We start from the raw sequence: 18,684 nt of genomic DNA on the forward strand, positions 1-18,684 counted from the left end.
CAATGGGCGGAGAACAAAAATCCATGAACCAGCTCATGTCCATTCACTTTGTTCCCAGTCCATTTTACAGACATATACTACCCAGTCCTGATGTGTCTAGATCACTCCCAGCTTGCCAGGTACCCTAAGAAAAAATATATAGAAAGAAAGGAAACAGAAAACAAAACACACAAAGAAAAACCATGCCAAACCAATAAATGAAAAAATAAACCAAACTTGTGAGCTTTTTCTTTTTTCTTCTGAGCTCATTTTTAACCTATCATCTAGAGGCTTATGCACCCCCGTATTAACTAAGAAACAAAAAGGGAAATCAAATGAATAAACAAAATGAACGCTCCCGGCCTAAGTCAGGAATTGCTCGTAAAACACACTAGAAAAGAGAAGTTCTACAGAAAAATAAAAGTAAACATCTATTTCTAATACTCATAACTGTTAATACGCTTTGACCCTCTAACCTCCTTCCAGTTAAGAGTACCCTCCTCCCGTTCGGATGCACTACTTGCCCTACTTAGATGCACCTCTCCCCGCCAGGATCAGGAGATGCCACGTGTGGGGAAACCGGCTTTTTCAGGGCCGCATTGCCGCCTACACTGGAACCCCTCTCACCCAACCAAGGATACAGGCCTCCACTTCCAGGCTAAGGTCTCCTCACATGAACAGAAGAAGTCCCCTTATTTTACCTTCAGGTGCAGTTTAAGGCTGGGTCCCTTTCCAATCTTAGGAGAGACAATCCAGATTCCTCTGAATTGACACCCCTTATCCTTCTGCTTCCCAGTGGTTCTTTTCAAACCTGCTGATCACAGAAGCACAACTTGCCTAATAACGCATTCGGTTTCGGCTTATTGTGGCCTGACTGTACATTGAGCCCGACGCATTTATGCCCATACTGTCCAGTCACTCACGGCCCCACGTCCCGCGTATCTGTGACTATAAGCAGGGTCATAATGCTCATCGGACCGACCGGTGACGCAGTCGATAGAGATCTCATAGTCCATCATCAAGTCAGGACCCCAAGCGGCTGAGGTCCGTAGTACCTCCCAGCCACTCAGTTTTGAAACCTACGGTCTGCTCCCCATCCCACTTGCTTTGGGTATGGAAACTTTGACCGTTTTCACCAGCCTGGCCTGTTCACAGCAGGTGCCGCGCCCCTTCCGGTGCACTGCCCCACTACTAGGTTTGGACCGTCGTCCACCTACCACCCAGTGCCCACATATACATTACATGCGACGTTACCTGGGCCGACTAGACGGTAACACAGTAAGATGTTGGTCATCTTTCCAGACACGAGGGCCATTCAGTTTCTCCCCAGCACTATAGGATGGATTTAACGTGCCCAGGGAACCTTCCGATTCCACCGCCGCCTGTTGATGACTAGAGGTTCGAGGTGCCTACCCCCTCCCTAATCATACATCCATTTTTAGTAACTTTCATTCATAATCTAATCACCTAACCCCTCTATTTATTTTTTATTCTATTTTTATTCTAATCTAATTAGGAGCATATTTTATCATTCAATATATCCCACCTTTACCCTAGTCAGTTGCATATATTTTTATTCTGCCGGTGGCCTCTGCAGACATGACCTTTGAAAATGACCTTTCACTCCACAGATCCAACAACACTGGCGGTCTCCCCCGGGTTGTGGGACCCGGTGGGTCAGTCGCCTGTGACCGGATGACACTGGGGTCATCGGGTCCCGAGCATGTCCTGGCTGTATGCCATCATCGCCATGGTTCCCTGGAGCCTGTTCTGAGGAGAAAGCCACGTACCTATTTGGTTCAGTCACAGTCCCTTGAGCACATTCCCGAGAAAGGTGTCCGAGAGTCCCGCACGGCCAACACTCCATCCGCCGCACCGCGTATCCATTCGGATTCCTGCCTCTGCCTCCACCTCTTCCTCGTGGTTGCCACCCGATTGCCCCTCTCGACCTTTGTTTTTGTTCTGGCGCAGGACCCCCTTGTGTTCCCGCTTGAGCCCGTCTCTGGCCATCTGGTTCTCCATTGGAACCTGTCTCCCCTCCGGGCTGTGTGGACTGGATTAGGCCTTGGAGGTATTCCACTACCTGTCTAGCCTCGGCTAGCTGTTGTTCTAGAGGGAGGCACGTCTTCCCCTCTTCCTCCACCCTGGCCCTTGCTGACTGACTCCTAGTCATCGGGTCACATCTCTCAGTTTGGTACTGATGGTGGGGGTGGAGAAAACCTGGGCACGAGACACAAGTGGGCTGTAGAAACTGTTCATGTATCGCTCTCCTCAGCCGCTTTCGTTGTCCCTTGGTTAACTGGCAGTCTCCCGCAACGGACACTTCAGCGTGGATCGGCTCGGGTAATACAGTTGTCTCTGGGTCGCTTGCTGCAACGACTCCCTGTGGCGGGGTTAAAGACATTATTTCCAGTCCCTCCGTCACACTGGACACTAGAGGGGAGTCGATCACATTCCAGTCAATTAGGTTAACGTCACTGTTCAATTCGGTCAATGTAATGTCTGCAGAGGTTATCGGCATTACCCCACTACCGGCATTATTTCTTTTCATCACCTTTCGTAATCTCTTTTTCTGTTTTTTTATTTGGGTACGCATTCTATACCGGCCTCCTTTAAATACAAGGTTCTGTAATGGCCTGAATATCTTTGGCCATTTTTTCGTCACTTTTATTGTGACATCTCCAGTCGTTGAAATAGACAGATTGTCTACCCTTTCTATGGTTAGTGCATCTAACCCTCCAGTTGCTCCTATCTGTGTATTTTCCATTCTCACCTTTCTTCAAACACTCGTAATGTCACCGTTTGGAAAGCAAGTTTCTCTGTATTCAAACTATTTTTACCAAACTTGAGTTAATTTCACTCACACTTCTGTATTGGTGCAAACAGGAATTGATAACTCGCTGTGTGATACTATACCCCCCGACTTTCAACAGTCTCTTTGATTTCCCTGTTGGGGTTCGGAATTGTCAGCGCTGGCCGTCCGTCCCGGAGCAGCTGTGAAGAGAGAAGAAAAAAATACACTTAATTATCAGTGACATTACCCGTTCACAATCCATCATTTATCTTTAAGCATGGAATGTCGGGCATCTCCTATACTAAAATCACTTGAGAGCATTTGTGCAATCTTCGTTTTTGATTTATCAATGACACAGCCTTAATCTTTTTCCAGTTGTCTCCATTGGAAAACCAGAACTCTCAATCCCGTTGTCATGATCCTCCTTAACACAACTCCGGGGAACTTATTTTGCATCAGCCTCCTCCTTCTGTTGGTCAATCAGAAATTTGTTATTTACAGCCTATCATTTCTAAACATCTGTATTGGACATGGTGATTTAGGTGAATAATCTCACTTTTACTCTAATTGTTCTAGCAAATGACTATGTGTATATTTACGCTTTATCTTCGCTTCTATGTGTAACTATATTTATTTCTGTCCGTGAAAGCCTAACAATGTATTCCGCTCATATTACATTATACATATCAGTAACATACATATTTCACCACACAACTTCTCACACAGTTACTATATTTCCCCCGTAACACCTAACCCCTTAGGTGTTAAAACGCGCTTCCCACGAGAACAGAAATCAATTTTCAGTGCCTTATGTCACTGAAGTCCCCGTGCAGTCAGAACAGTGTCACACAACCCGTTCATAAACACAGGTGCCGACACCATCCCCACATCGAAATCCCTGCCGACCAATGACATCTCACTGGTCAACTCGTCCTGTGGCCCACGGCGTCACCCCCAGTTTGCAACCTGGAACGTGAAACCCCGGGCCTCCTACACAAGGATATCCAAAATTCATTCCACTCACAACCACTGCCACACACATACAGCACCTCCGACACCACTCAACCACCGTAACCACAGTCACCCAAAAACCCACACACAATATAACCCAATGCGCGTAGTGTGGCAGCGAGCCTTTGACGAGTGCACGCATAGCGCATCCCCGTTAATGCGCGGTGGCAGACAGCGAGCCCACCCCCGCCACGACGTCCAGCAGTCCCCGTACCCCCGCTAAAATGAAAATGTGCGCAGTGTGGCAGCGAGCATCGACGAGTCGCACACAAGCGCATCCCGTCACCGCGTGGAGGCAGACAGTGAGCTACGACGATCTGTCTACCCACACCCCCATCACAGGTGCAGCCGAGCAGAGTAAATATGCTCCGACTTACGGCCCACCAACATGAACGCCACACAAAAAATACTGACACGGAGCCCACCGCGTTGCACCGTGTCAGCAGCGCTACATTTCTCCGTTAAGTCAAGAGACCGGAAGGTGGCCGGAGACCTGGAGAGAGCCAGAGAGTACGGCCCCATCGCCGGTCGAGTACGACATCATTGCCCTAACGCCAGCCAATACCCCTATCAGCACTAGAAATTCCCTAAAAATAACAATAAAACTGAATATGGAACAACAACATACACTAAATAAGTCCCAAACGAACCAACTGCCTTCGAACCTTACAGTAAACAGCAATAAACAATAAACCTAGCACTACACCGCGTTTGAAACCCATAAAGAAAACAACACATTTATATACAGGCCCAAACTAGGAGAGAAAGAGAGAGCGTTTCGGGGGGGCCGAGGGGGGAAGAAAATATGGAAGAGAGGCGGTGTGGGAACGAGAGCCCTCGTTCATATCACACCACATCACAACATAGTCTGTGCCCATACCCATGAGGGGAGTGAGGGGGAGGGAGTGAGCGAGAGGGAGAGAGCGAGAGGGGGGGGGGGGGGTTGGAGGGGGGGGGGAGGGGGGGGTAAGAGAGAGAGAGAGGGGGGAGGTGAGAGGGAGAGGGGGGGAGGAGAGAGAGAGAGAGGGGGGGCGAGAGAGAGAGAGGGGGGGGTAAGAGAAGGAAAGAAAGAGAGGGGGGGGCGAAAGAGAAAGAGAGAGAGAGGGGGTGAGAGAGAGAGAGAGGGGGGGGGGGGTGAGAGAAGGAAAGAGAGAGAGGGAGAGGGGGGGGGGAGAGAAGGAAAGAGAGAGAGGGGGGTGAAAGAGAAAGAGAGAGGGAGGGGGGGGGGTGAGAGAAGGAAAGAGAGAGAGGGAGAGGGGGGGGGGGGGGTGAGAGAAGGAAAGAGAGAGAAGGAAAGAGAGAGGGGGAGCGAGGGGGGGGGTGAGAGAGAGTGTACGAGGGGGAGGGGGGCCAAGGCCCCGCAATCCACCACCAGATTAAAGCACAACAATCCACTCTCACTTCACCAGCACACTAACCCCCAAATGAAAACGTTCTGTGAGCAGAACCCAAAAAATAAACTCATCCTGTCCTCTTCTGCCCCCTACCGTTTTCCTAAATAAACTCCACCTTCCCCTTAACAATGGACGCTTGGTGCCCCTCCCAAGATGGACGCCGGCGCCCCTACTAAGATGGACGTCCCATCGCGAGACATCCCGAGAGCCCCGTCATGCCATGACGTCAGCACAGTTAGCTTAGCATATTAGCTTCGTTAGCTCCGTCGCAGGCCGCCAGACCGCGCACCCTTATGACGTCACAACCGGCGACCGTTTTAGCCGTTAGCGCGGCTAGGTAGCATTAGCTTAGCTTCTCCCATGATCCCATAAAAACGTTCCCCAACGACCCATCGACGCGTTTCGCCGCGCGGGCCGTCTCCTCGCAATGTTAATATAACACCACATTCCCCACAACAGAACCCCAATCCCCTCAAAACGCCAGTGTAGTGATCTAAACAGAAATATAAAAACGTAACAGCCTATAGGCCGCCACAAAACACTAGTTTGACCCCTCTGTCGTCACCACCGGTGAGCTCAGAACGACTTCCGGGTCCCTGCAACATACTATCCCGTTCACCTAAAACATTATACAACTATTTTATAGAAGTCCAATGTGAACATTTTTAAGTACCTAACACATCCCCGTAATCCCAAGACACTATCGATGGACCTTATACATTTGAACCTACGCCTATTTGTCCGCCGCATCCTCCGGTCGGCTCCTGGCTAATACAGTAGCTAACTGCTGCTGCGTTCCACCGGCCCCGAAAAACCGGCGTTATCATTACATTTCCCCACGGCCAACCGGTGACTCAAATTACATAATAATACAACAATATTCTCATACGTACCACCAATCATACCTAACCATAGCCATTCTCCAACCATTGCAATCATACACGCTTCCTAACTACAAATAAAAATACAAACCTCCATTCACGCACATATTATCGTCTCTCGAACGTCGCACAGCAGCGCGACTAGTAAACACGAGATCAAACGTAATCGCACACACTTTTATACTGAATGTTTAAGCTTACCATAGCTTCGTAATCGAATTCCCACTAAGTACTTATCAGTCATCTCGACTGAATTGTTTTTAAGCACATTGTTTTCGTATCACAGCGCACGTAATTCAATCAACATGCCGGTTTCGCTCAAGATTAAAAAGGGATCTCCGGACCCAATTCGATTCTATGCCTAAGGACGAACACACATCTTCATTTAATTCGGCTGAATAGGTTCCCGCAGACACGTCCTGTCTATCACGCGATCAGCCAGTAAACCATTCTATTATTGAGCCTCTTGAACACACCGGCACCCCTACCTTCTATTAATTACTACGTGTTATTCCTGTAATCGCACAAACCACGTTCCCCGATCATGAAGGTTCCCACGCATCTTTACCATACCTGATTTGCATGTTCTAAATAGCAACAGAGCCCTTCCTATACACAGCTCTCTTTCCATTCAGAACAATCAAATCTTAATCAACCATTACTCGCGCCCTCTTCCTGAGAATAATTTTTAGGGAATTTATATACTCAGAACGCGCCCCTGTCATACACACCAGATTTACCGCGCTTCCTAGCCAGAAAAGCCTTTCATCTGCCGTCATGCGACGCTAATACCATTGCCAATAATCAGATAGTCTGTGCCTCCAATACGTCATCATATTACAATAACATGAGGTCTTTCAATTACTTCACATAATTTTACATGAAGCAATTGCTTTTCCCAACCCCTTGTTGTTCGAACAGAACAGCCCATTCTCCTCCAACACTCACCTCTGTCCCAAGGAACGAAGCTCCCGCAGCTGTGTCCCCGTCGTCCGCTGATGAGGTCGATTAGTGAAGGAAGAAAAAAAAATGTCTCGTCCTGGGCCGCCGCTTGTTCATGGGTCGCGACACCAAAATGAAGTAGATTCCCAAGCTCAATAACGGTTCTGCTCTGTATCAGAACCGGGTGGTTAGTACTCTGCGTTGTTTCAATAACTCTAAAGCTCTGGGAATTACTTTTATCTTCTCAGCGGTGCAGGCAGAAGGAATTAGGAGGAAAAGGTAGTTAACAACAGCTGTTTAATCAAAGTTAAGAGTTGTATACAAATTACAATAAAGAAATGCTATAATTGTGATCAAAGACCCTATGCCGTCTTGATAACAACCAGACTAATATTTATAGTAGATGAAGAATGATAGTTGATGATGGCTTTGTTCCCTTGGCTAGGGATCAAAGTATAGTTCTGTTTTTCCCTCCAAAAGCGATGTCCTTTGTTCTTCTGCCGACCTGCCTGCCTTGAGTGTGGATGGGTGGTAAGAGGTGTTGTCCTGTGAGTTGGGTTTCCAGAGTGTCCCTCCCCATCACAACATCTCATTTTATCCCAAGGCCCAGCGGCTCATTGTGATGACATCATAAGCTGTGGTTTGTCCAATCACCGCCTCTCTATGTTTGAATGCAAACGGAGGCGGTCCTTACACAGTCAAATATACTTTCATTTGTTTCATTCAATCTAACAATCTACTTTAATACATTGCATTTATTCATTTCCTAATATCTATTCCTAATATCTATATTTGAATTACCATTGATCACATAAACACAGAGATATTAAACACATTTCTTTTCATAGTGACTTATTTTCACTTTAAGTGAAAACTAATTATCTATGAATTCTTACCCTAATATAAACAAGCCTATTCTATTTATATTTTTAACTTACATCATCTGATTTTACACAGTTTAATATGGCTTCAGAATTCAAGATTACAAGTACAATATACCAGGAAATAGCTACAGCTTGTTTGGAGCTTAAATTAAGGATTTAAACATACATTTAGTTACAGCAATAGTGAAACTTAAACTTTCCTCCTCAGACTTCTGTCTCTAAGTGTATGTCACAGGAGACTCCAGCGAGATAACATGTTTATGTGACCTATTGGTCCTTTGTTCCGATCGACAGAGCCCATTGTCTTAAGCTCTTCCTTGGCCTGGCAGATGGCCCTCAGGTTCCTGTCGTAAATAGAATTATTTGACCACTCACTCTATATGTAAATCGACCTCTGTGTGGCCACAATGTCAATCAGTCTCTGTAAACACACACACAATCTATGAACTATAGTTTGAGGGCCAAGTGTTCCACTTTGACTGTTTCTATAAGACTTTTACACATTAGTTTAATTTGAACTCCCATTAGAATGATCTATGTTAAAATCTACCACATATGCAAATGTTCTTTTGTCAGCTGTCCACATGCGAGTTTCAGTCACACTCAACGATCTGTGAGGTTTTGCCCGCTGCTCACTACCTTTTCTCTGTCTTCTTTAAGCCTACTGTTAGGAATTCCCTATTCTCTGTCTTCTTTAAGCCTACTGTTAGGAATTCCCTACTCACTCTCTCTAGCCCCCACCCTCTCGTTCCTTACCCTTAGTGGCCACACCTGTTTGATATTCTATTATCTCTCGCACCTGTGGTGGCAGGCTAATTAGTCCCCCTGTGGGCTTTAAATACCAGGGCGCTTCCCCTCGTTTTGGCGTGGGGTCGTGTTGTATACTTGCCGAGTCATATTCTCTAAACATCTAGACTCTTTCGGGAGATCCTCTGTCTGCCTATGCTGTTCCATTCTCCGGCGTCGAGATGTTTGCTCCAGCCTTCGCCAGCTGTCGCCGTTGCCTGTGGGGGAGACTGGTCTGCGCTCCCTGTACTTCCACGGGAGGCACCCCAGCGTTCCACTGCAGACCCCCGCGCAGCTGTTCGTCCTGACGCACATCCAGACCAGCGCAGACGCTCTCCAGTCCTCAGCGCGCAACGCGCATCTTCCAAGGACGCTCGAGCTTGGCACGCTCTCCAGACCTGCGCGCAACGCGCATCTTCCAAGAACCTTCGAGCTTGGCACGCTCCTCCGTACCAGCGCACTGACGCGCATCTTCCAGACCTTCGAGCTTGGCACGCTCCTCCGTACCAGCGCACTGACGCGCATCTTCCAGACCTTCGAGCTTGGCACGCTCCTCCGTACCAGCGCACTGACGCGCATCTTCCAGACCTTCGAGCTTGGCACGCTCCTCCGTACCAGCGCACTGATGCGCATCTTCCAGACCTTCGTGCTTGGCACACTCCTCCTCGCAGACGCACCCCGAGGCGTCTCTCTGTTCCGACGCGCACACCAAGGTGTGGCGCGCACTCTGTTCCTCGGCTCCGACAGCGGCTACCCGGTGGACGACGCCCTCGCCACCGCCACTGTTCCGACGCGCACACCAAGGTGTGGCGCGCACTCTGTTCCTCGGCTCCGACAGCGGCTACCCGGTGGACGACGCTCTCGCCACCGCCACTGTTCCGACGCGCACACCAAGGTGTGGCGCGCACTCTGTTCCTCGGCTCCGACAGCGGCTACCCGGTGGACGACGCTCTCGCCACCGCCACTGTTCCGACGCGCACACCAAGGTGTGGCGCGCACTCTGTTCCTCGGCTCCGACAGCGGCTACCCGGTGGACGACATCCTCGCCACCGCCGTTGTTCCAGCACCCTGTTCCTCGGCTCCGACAGCGGCTACCCGGTGGACGACATCCTCGTCACCGCCGCTGTTCCAGCGCTCTGTTCCTCGGCTCCGACAGTCGGCTACCCGGTGGACGACACCCTCGCCGCCCGCCACTGTTCCAGCACTCTGTCCCTCGGCTCGGACAGCCAGCCACCCGGTGGCGATGCCCTCGCCCCGTTGCTGTCCCTGTACCTTTACGCATACGCCTGGGTGAGTTTTGATTGTGATGTCACTCACTCAGCGTAGTGCCCTTGCCCCCGTTCCCGTTGCTGTCCCTGTACCTTTACGCATACGCCTGGGTGAGTTTTGATTGTGATGTCACTCACTCAGCGTAGTGCCCTTGCCCCCGTTCCCGTTGCTGTCCCTGTACCTTTACGCATACGCCTGGGTGAGTTTTGATTGTGATGTCACTCACTCAGCGTAGTGCCCTTGCCCCCGTTCCCGCTGCTGTTCCTGTACCTTTACGCATACGCCTGGGTGAGTTTTGATTGTGATGTCACTCTCCCAGCGTATTGCCTCTGTTAGTTAGTTTGGACATTTCTTCTCCCAGCGTAATGCCTCTGTTTTTGGTTCTCACTTAGAATAGTATTTTTGGACTTTACATCTCCCCCTGTGTGTTTGTCACACGAAGATATTATTACTTTGTTCACTTTGTTATTTGGACTGTTCTGCACCTGCTCTGTTTTTTCCCTTTTGTGCATTAACTCTCTCCTCTGTCCTGCAGAGCGGCCCAGATGTTTTCCCACCAGTCCCCAGTTCCTCCCTGTTCCCCAGCCCGCCTCCGCGGGCCTCAGTCCCCTCTGTTTCTAGTTCCACCTAGTTCCTGTCCCAAGTTCTCCCCCTCTAGTTCCAGCTAGTTCCTTGTCCCTTGTTCTCCTAGTCCCCAGTTCTCCTTCCCTAGTTCTCCTAGTCCCTAGTCCTCTATCCCTAGTTCTCCTAGTCCCTAGTCCTCTATCCCTAGTTCTCCTAGTCCCTAGTCCTCTATCCCTAGTTCTCCTAGTCCCTAGTCCTCTATCCCTAGTTCTCCTCAGTCCCTAGTCCTCTATCCCTAGTTCTCCTTGTCCCTAGTCCCCTATCCCTAGTTCTCCTTGTCCCTTGTTTACCTAGTCTCTAGTTCCTCTGTCCCAAGGCGTTCCCTTAACCTTCCCTTAGGCGTTCCCTTACCTTCCCATAGTGTTCCCTTTTCCTGCCCGCCTCTTAAAGGCACCTTTCCTTCCCCTCATATTATATTCCTGTATTTGTGATTCTCCCTTAAAGGGACAGTGCCCTTTTCCCTGTTTTTCCCTGTTGTTCAATAAATATCTGTTTCTTGGCAAACCATCATACCTGTCTTGTGTTGTGCGATTGGGGTCGGTTACAAACCATAACAGTACGACCCCACCAAATCGACGACCCCAGCCAGCACAGACTGTGTATGTTGAGTTTGCCTTTTTTTTTCTTGTTCCCTCTAGCTCCCCTGTTAGCTTGTTAGTCTCCCCTTTAGCTTCCCTGTTAGCCCAGTTTAGCTTCCCTGTTAGTCCTGTTTAGCTCCCTTGTTAGCCTGTTACTCCCCTGTTTAGCTTGTTAGTCTCCCCGGTTAGCTCCCCTGTTTGCTTCCCGTTTTGCCCTGTTTGACCCCCCTGTAGCTAGCCATGCCCTGGCAGCTAACCCAGTCCCTCAGCAGAGCCCCTGTCTGCTAGCTTAGCCCCGGCTGCTAGCACAGCCTCTTTGTTTATGCAGCCCTTGCTGCTGGCATAGGCCCTGTAGCTAGCCATGCCCAAGCAGCTAACCCGGTCCCTCTGCATGGCCTCCACTTTTTTGTGTAGTTTATCCCACTGCTAGGACTGCCCTTTCAGCTAGCAAGGTCAGTTTTTCTCACACAGCTAGGACTGTCCTTCCAGCTAGCTTGTGCTCTCATGCTGGTCCAGCCCTGTCTGCCAGCCTAGCTCCGGCAGCTAGCGCAGCCTCTATGTTGATGTAGCAGTACAGCTAGCATAGGCCCTGTAGCTATCAGTGCCCTGGCAGCTACCCTTTCCCTCTGCTAGCCTGGCTCCGGCAGCTTGCGCAGCCTCTATGTTGATGTAGCAGTACAGCTAGCATAGGCCCTGTAGCTATCAGTGCCCTGGCAGCTAACCTTCCCTCTGCTAGCCCTTTCCCGGTGCTTCCATGGTTACCCCTTAGCTACCCTGCTTGCCCCTCAGTTCCTCTAGACCAGTTGCTCTAGACCAGTTCTCTAGACCCAGTTCCTCTAGACCAGTTTCTCTAGACCAGTTCTCTAAACCAGTTCTCTAGACCAGTTCTCTTGCCCAGTTCGCTAGACTAGTTCTCTAGACCCAGTTCCTCTAGACCAGTTGCCCCTCTGCTACCCTAGTTACCCCTCGGCGACCCTGTTTCTTTTGCTAGCCCCACTCTTGTGGTGGCTTCCCCTACTGGCTTGGCCAGTGCCTTTGTTTTTGTCTTGTTTTGCCCCCTGCCACTCTGTCTGTATTTGTTTTGGGTCGCCGGGTGGCTCCCGTTGGAGGGGGGGATACTGTGAGGTTTTGCCCGCTGCTCACTACCTTTTCTCTGTCTTCTTTAAGCCTACTGTTAGGAATTCCCTATTCTCTGTCTTCTTTAAGCCTACTGTTAGGAATTCCCTACTCACTCTCTCTAGCCCCCACCCTCTCGTTCCTTACCCTTAGTGGCCACACCTGTTTGATATTCTATTATCTCTCGCACCTGTGGTGGCAGGCTAATTAGTCCCCCTGTGGGCTTTAAATACCAGGGCGCTTCCCCTCGTTTTGGCGTGGGGTCGTGTTGTATACTTGCCGAGTCATATTCTCTAAACATCTAGACTCTTTCGGGAGATCCTCTGTCTGCCTATGCTGTTCCATTCTCCGGCGTCGAGATGTTTGCTCCAGCCTTCGCCAGCTGTCGCCGTTGCCTGTGGGGGAGACTGGTCTGCGCTCCCTGTACTTCCACGGGAGGCACCCCAGCGTTCCACTGCAGACCCCCGCGCAGCTGTTCGTCCTGACGCACATCCAGACCAGCGCAGACGCTCTCCAGTCCTCAGCGCGCAACGCGCATCTTCCAAGGACGCTCGAGCTTGGCACGCTCTCCAGACCTGCGCGCAACGCGCATCTTCCAAGAACCTTCGAGCTTGGCACGCTCCTCCGTACCAGCGCACTGACGCGCATCTTCCAGACCTTCGAGCTTGGCACGCTCCTCCGTACCAGCGCACTGACGCGCATCTTCCAGACCTTCGAGCTTGGCACGCTCCTCCGTACCAGCGCACTGACGCGCATCTTCCAGACCTTCGAGCTTGGCACGCTCCTCCGTACCAGCGCACTGATGCGCATCTTCCAGACCTTCGTGCTTGGCACACTCCTCCTCGCAGACGCACCCCGAGGCGTCTCTCTGTTCCGACGCGCACACCAAGGTGTGGCGCGCACTCTGTTCCTCGGCTCCGACAGCGGCTACCCGGTGGACGACGCCCTCGCCACCGCCACTGTTCCGACGCGCACACCAAGGTGTGGCGCGCACTCTGTTCCTCGGCTCCGACAGCGGCTACCCGGTGGACGACGCTCTCGCCACCGCCACTGTTCCGACGCGCACACCAAGGTGTGGCGCGCACTCTGTTCCTCGGCTCCGACAGCGGCTACCCGGTGGACGACGCTCTCGCCACCGCCACTGTTCCGACGCGCACACCAAGGTGTGGCGCGCACTCTGTTCCTCGGCTCCGACAGCGGCTACCCGGTGGACGACATCCTCGCCACCGCCGTTGTTCCAGCACCCTGTTCCTCGGCTCCGACAGCGGCTACCCGGTGGACGACATCCTCGTCACCGCCGCTGTTCCAGCGCTCTGTTCCTCGGCTCCGACAGTCGGCTACCCGGTGGACGACACCCTCGCCGCCCGCCACTGTTCCAGCACTCTGTCCCTCGGCTCGGACAGCCAGCCACCCGGTGGCGATGCCCTCGCCCCGTTGCTGTCCCTGTACCTTTACGCATACGCCTGGGTGAGTTTTGATTGTGATGTCACTCACTCAGCGTAGTGCCCTTGCCCCCGTTCCCGTTGCTGTCCCTGTACCTTTACGCATACGCCTGGGTGAGTTTTGATTGTGATGTCACTCACTCAGCGTAGTGCCCTTGCCCCCGTTCCCGTTGCTGTCCCTGTACCTTTACGCATACGCCTGGGTGAGTTTTGATTGTGATGTCACTCACTCAGCGTAGTGCCCTTGCCCCCGTTCCCGCTGCTGTTCCTGTACCTTTACGCATACGCCTGGGTGAGTTTTGATTGTGATGTCACTCTCCCAGCGTATTGCCTCTGTTAGTTAGTTTGGACATTTCTTCTCCCAGCGTAATGCCTCTGTTTTTGGTTCTCACTTAGAATAGTATTTTTGGACTTTACATCTCCCCCTGTGTGTTTGTCACACGAAGATATTATTACTTTGTTCACTTTGTTATTTGGACTGTTCTGCACCTGCTCTGTTTTTTCCCTTTTGTGCATTAACTCTCTCCTCTGTCCTGCAGAGCGGCCCAGATGTTTTCCCACCAGTCCCCAGTTCCTCCCTGTTCCCCAGCCCGCCTCCGCGGGCCTCAGTCCCCTCTGTTTCTAGTTCCACCTAGTTCCTGTCCCAAGTTCTCCCCCTCTAGTTCCAGCTAGTTCCTTGTCCCTTGTTCTCCTAGTCCCCAGTTCTCCTTCCCTAGTTCTCCTAGTCCCTAGTCCTCTATCCCTAGTTCTCCTAGTCCCTAGTCCTCTATCCCTAGTTCTCCTAGTCCCTAGTCCTCTATCCCTAGTTCTCCTAGTCCCTAGTCCTCTATCCCTAGTTCTCCTCAGTCCCTAGTCCTCTATCCCTAGTTCTCCTTGTCCCTAGTCCCCTATCCCTAGTTCTCCTTGTCCCTTGTTTACCTAGTCTCTAGTTCCTCTGTCCCAAGGCGTTCCCTTAACCTTCCCTTAGGCGTTCCCTTACCTTCCCATAGTGTTCCCTTTTCCTGCCCGCCTCTTAAAGGCACCTTTCCTTCCCCTCATATTATATTCCTGTATTTGTGATTCTCCCTTAAAGGGACAGTGCCCTTTTCCCTGTTTTTCCCTGTTGTTCAATAAATATCTGTTTCTTGGCAAACCATCATACCTGTCTTGTGTTGTGCGATTGGGGTCGGTTACAAACCATAACACGATCTCCCTTAGTGTCACAGCATAGACTGATTATTGAATAGCTTGGTTACAGAATGAGTTATTATTGAAAGCTATACACTTTATTATAAACTGGTATTGCAAATTAAGTTGTATTTGGTTTCTAATATAATAAATCACGTTCCAAAGTAAAAAGACTTTCTTTAACATTTATATTACTGGCTGCTCCTTGGGCGGTCCCCTCCTCTGTCTCTGTTTTTTGCAGGAGGGCCTGATAAATCACACTCTAGTGTGATCACCTGTTTTCATTGTGTGTGTTCCTTTGAAGCTGTCCTAGGTGTCTGTATTTCAATTTGGTATCTCTGCTGAGACATCTCCTTGTAGTGATTAGACAACTGGTCCCTGTAATGATTTTCTGGCGAAGTCACTTTATCTTGGGTTCCAAAATGGAAGTTAACACTGATTAATAAAAACAAGTATAATTACAGCAGTTAATTATACTACATTTTCTCCAACAGTTCCTCTGTTTCTCGAACTGCTTGAAATGCCTTGTTTGTAGTCCAGCCTTTCCTGCTAGAATGCCTCCTTCCCTTCCGTTAATAACCACATCACTATGTAACACATGTACTCTTGGCATGTTATGTCAAGAAAGAATCTCCATTTGTCAAGATGGCGGCTCACTCGTAAACTATCCGTTCTATTTTTTATTGGTTTACTAAAATGTCCTTCTTTAGGCGAGAAATACGATATAAAATTGCTGGATCTGATCGGCCATGCCTAGTTTTACAGTTTGATCTAATTTTGTGAACCTGGATGTACAGCCGCACAGGGGAGAAAGAGATCATTTTCACTGATAGAGACAGGAGCCAAAAGTGCCTGAGGCTGACTGAGGCTGACTGCTGAATGACAGCTGCATGTGGAGCAGTAACTAGGTGCTCTTTGACCATAAAAAACATGCAAATGTTTGTAAATAGTAATGAAAATGTATGCTAATATGAAACTGGGAAATGGCCTCAATATGTGCTCTTTAAAATGAGTGCGGATACGCTCAATTCCTAATGCACCCACGCTTGAAATGCTGAAAGATGATGAAATACTGATTCAAAATGTATTCAAAGCACATAATATGCACGACATGTTGCATATATTCTTCACAGATTTACAAACGTACAAGGTGCAGTGTTAGTGTTGCATCATTTAGTCAGAACACCTTGTATGTTTCTTATACCAGAGCCATAGCTTATATAAGAGCAGGATTACATATTGATATGGGACCCTCCATAGGAATACATTCGGGAAGAGCTTTGAAAGAATGCTTGTGGTGACAAGCACCTAATATACTGTAAGTAACATAAAATAAATGTCAGAATGACAAAAGGATTGACATAGAAATGAATTGCAAAGATAATTTTAATCTTACATTATCGCAAAAGGAAAACCACTCTTTAGACTTTAGGTTTTCACAATATATCTCTATGTTGTTACTCTATAGAATACATTGTTACTCTACGACATGGTGTCTGCGGTGTTTGATGCATGGGCGTAGGTTTGTTTTCAACATTGGGGGGGGGGCACTTGAAGTGGGGGGTCCGGGGGTCCTCCCCCATGAAATTCTGAGCGTCAAACACTTTTTGATATACTTTTATGCACAAATGTGTGCCTTTTCTGCATCAATTTATGGTGGAAATGTCTTTATTTATGTAAAGGAAAAGACAACATTCAGACCCTCATCTGCACCTTTGTTTACACTATTTACTTTCTTGTATTTTTATATTCAGAGTTAATTATATTGTTTACACTGTTTCTTTTTTCCTCATATTTTTATATTCAGATAAAATCTTTGCCTATATATCTTTCTACTATTACCCTGCCCATACCTCTACCTCCCCTCCCCATGCTGCTATGACGCCCGAATTTCCCAAAGGAGATCAATACTTTTCTTTTTAAATAAGAAATAAAAAATTATAAAAATAATAAGAAATTATACAAAATTTATAATAAAAAAAAAAAAAATACAATAAATAAAATCGTATGTTCGTGTGTTTATTCCCAGTACTTTGGAGTCCACCTGTTGAAGACGGTGCGTCTGCTGCGGCTGCTGCGGCTGCTCCAGAAGCTGGAGCGCTACTCCCAGTACAGCGCCGTGGTGCTCACCCTGCTCATGTCCATGTTCGCCCTGCTGGCCCACTGGATGGCCTGTGTCTGGTACTTCATAGGACGCAAGGAGATCGAGAACCCCGGGTCCTGGGACATCGGTTAGTCTGCACGAGTATTAACTCTTTCTGCGCCAAAAACGAACAATCTCGTGTTTCGTCGCCAACGCTTGAGCGCCAAAAACTAGATATCCTTTGATCTTTGCAGGTGTATTATTGATACTCTCATTGATACTATGTTTGTTTCTGACTCAAAGTGTGTGTGTGTGTGTGTGTGTGTGTGTGTGTGTGTGTGTGTGTGTGTGTGTGTGTGTGTGTGTGTGTGTGTGTGTGTGTGTGTGTGTGTGTGTGTGTGTGTGTGTGTGTGTGTGTGTGTGCGTGCGTGCGTGCGTGCGTGCGTGCGTGCGTGCGTGCGTGCGTGCGTGCGTGCGTGCGTGCGTGCGTGCGTGCGTGCGTGCGTGTGTGAGAGAAAGAGAGAGAGAGAGAGAGAGCGAGAGAGAGAGAGAGAGAGAGAGAGAGAGAGGGAGAGGGAGAGGGAGAGAGAGAGAGAGGAGAGAGAGAGAGAGAGAGAGAGAGAGAGAGAGAGAGAGAGAGAGAGAGAGAGAGAGAGAGAGAGAAAGAGAGAGACGTTTAAAACCTTGATAGACACATATTATTACATGCAAATGAGACATTTTAAAAGTCATGGAGTGCATAATGTTTTATAACGTCTTCTGTAAACACAACACAGCTGTACCTGAGAGAGATTTTGAATTTGATGCAAATTTGCTATGCATGAGGGTCATCCTTTTGTGTTAAGGCTGCATAAAGCAAATAAATGGCCTTTTCCAGTGGTTTGCATTGTTTTCTAGCAATGTGGGGTTGTACCAACACTGACTAGATGTGAAATGTCTACCCAGTCCGATTCCTCCAGTTCAGCTGAGACAAGAACCGCCCCCACTAAACCAAGCCATTCTGAATTTACATCAATCGCTGACGTGTAAGAAATCTGATCTGCATACCTCAGCTCCTTCTGTGGTTGTACCCACAATCAACAATTCGAGGAAGTTAGTGTAACATTGAAATTATTACCAAAAACGGGCAGCGAATACGTCCTTGCACTAATTTCCTAATGATATCGTGCTCCACAAGCAATGGGCCAAGTTAGTTTTGGGATTTTTCGAAGGACTTTATAATGCTGCTGGGATTTCCTGGCTGTTGCTAAAGAAAGGAGCTAGCCTGTACCAAGTCTTCAGGACCGAAAGAAAGTATCAAATCAGTAAGTACATACTGTGTACAGTACGTCGTAATTAGTTAATTAGCAGTAGGACCTCGTTCATTCATCCGTTTGTGTCAATAGTGTATTAACGTTAGCGTTTGCGGTACTCCTCTGTGTGTGTGTGTGTGTGTGTGTGTGTGTGTGTGTGTGTGTGTGTGTGTGTGTGTGTGTGTGTGTGTGTGTGTGTGTGTGTGTGTGTGTGTGTGTGTGTGTGTGTGTGTGTGTGTGTGTGTGTGTGTGTGTGTGTGTGTGTGTGTGTGTGTGTGTGTGTGTGTGTGTGTGTGCATTTCATATGGGAGTTGAAGCTGAGCCATTGGCCATTGATTCACTGTCAGGGTTTATTATGGACAGAAGTTGTCAAATCATTACTCAGCAACTGTCAACTGTCTGCACATGTGTCAATAGTGTATTAACGTTACTATTTTACTGT

At 48.9% G+C, this 18,684-nt stretch overlaps 1 protein-coding gene across 1 annotated transcript in view; it reads left to right on the top strand.

Annotated features, from left to right (window-relative positions):
• Positions 1-18,684, top strand: part of kcnh3 (potassium voltage-gated channel, subfamily H (eag-related), member 3) — a gene marked incomplete at both ends in the record, with an annotated part of 760,365 nt that overhangs the window by 621,719 nt on the left and 119,962 nt on the right. The window contains one exon of the mRNA XM_084311435.1: positions 16,897-17,098. Within this exon, the coding sequence (XP_084167561.1) occupies positions 16,897-17,098 (202 nt within the window). The remainder of the gene's footprint in view (positions 1-16,896; positions 17,099-18,684) is intronic.

Source organism: Notolepis coatsorum, assembly GCF_963971535.1.
Source record: "Notolepis coatsorum genome assembly, chromosome: 3".
Lineage (NCBI taxonomy): Eukaryota > Metazoa > Chordata > Actinopteri > Aulopiformes > Paralepididae > Notolepis > Notolepis coatsorum.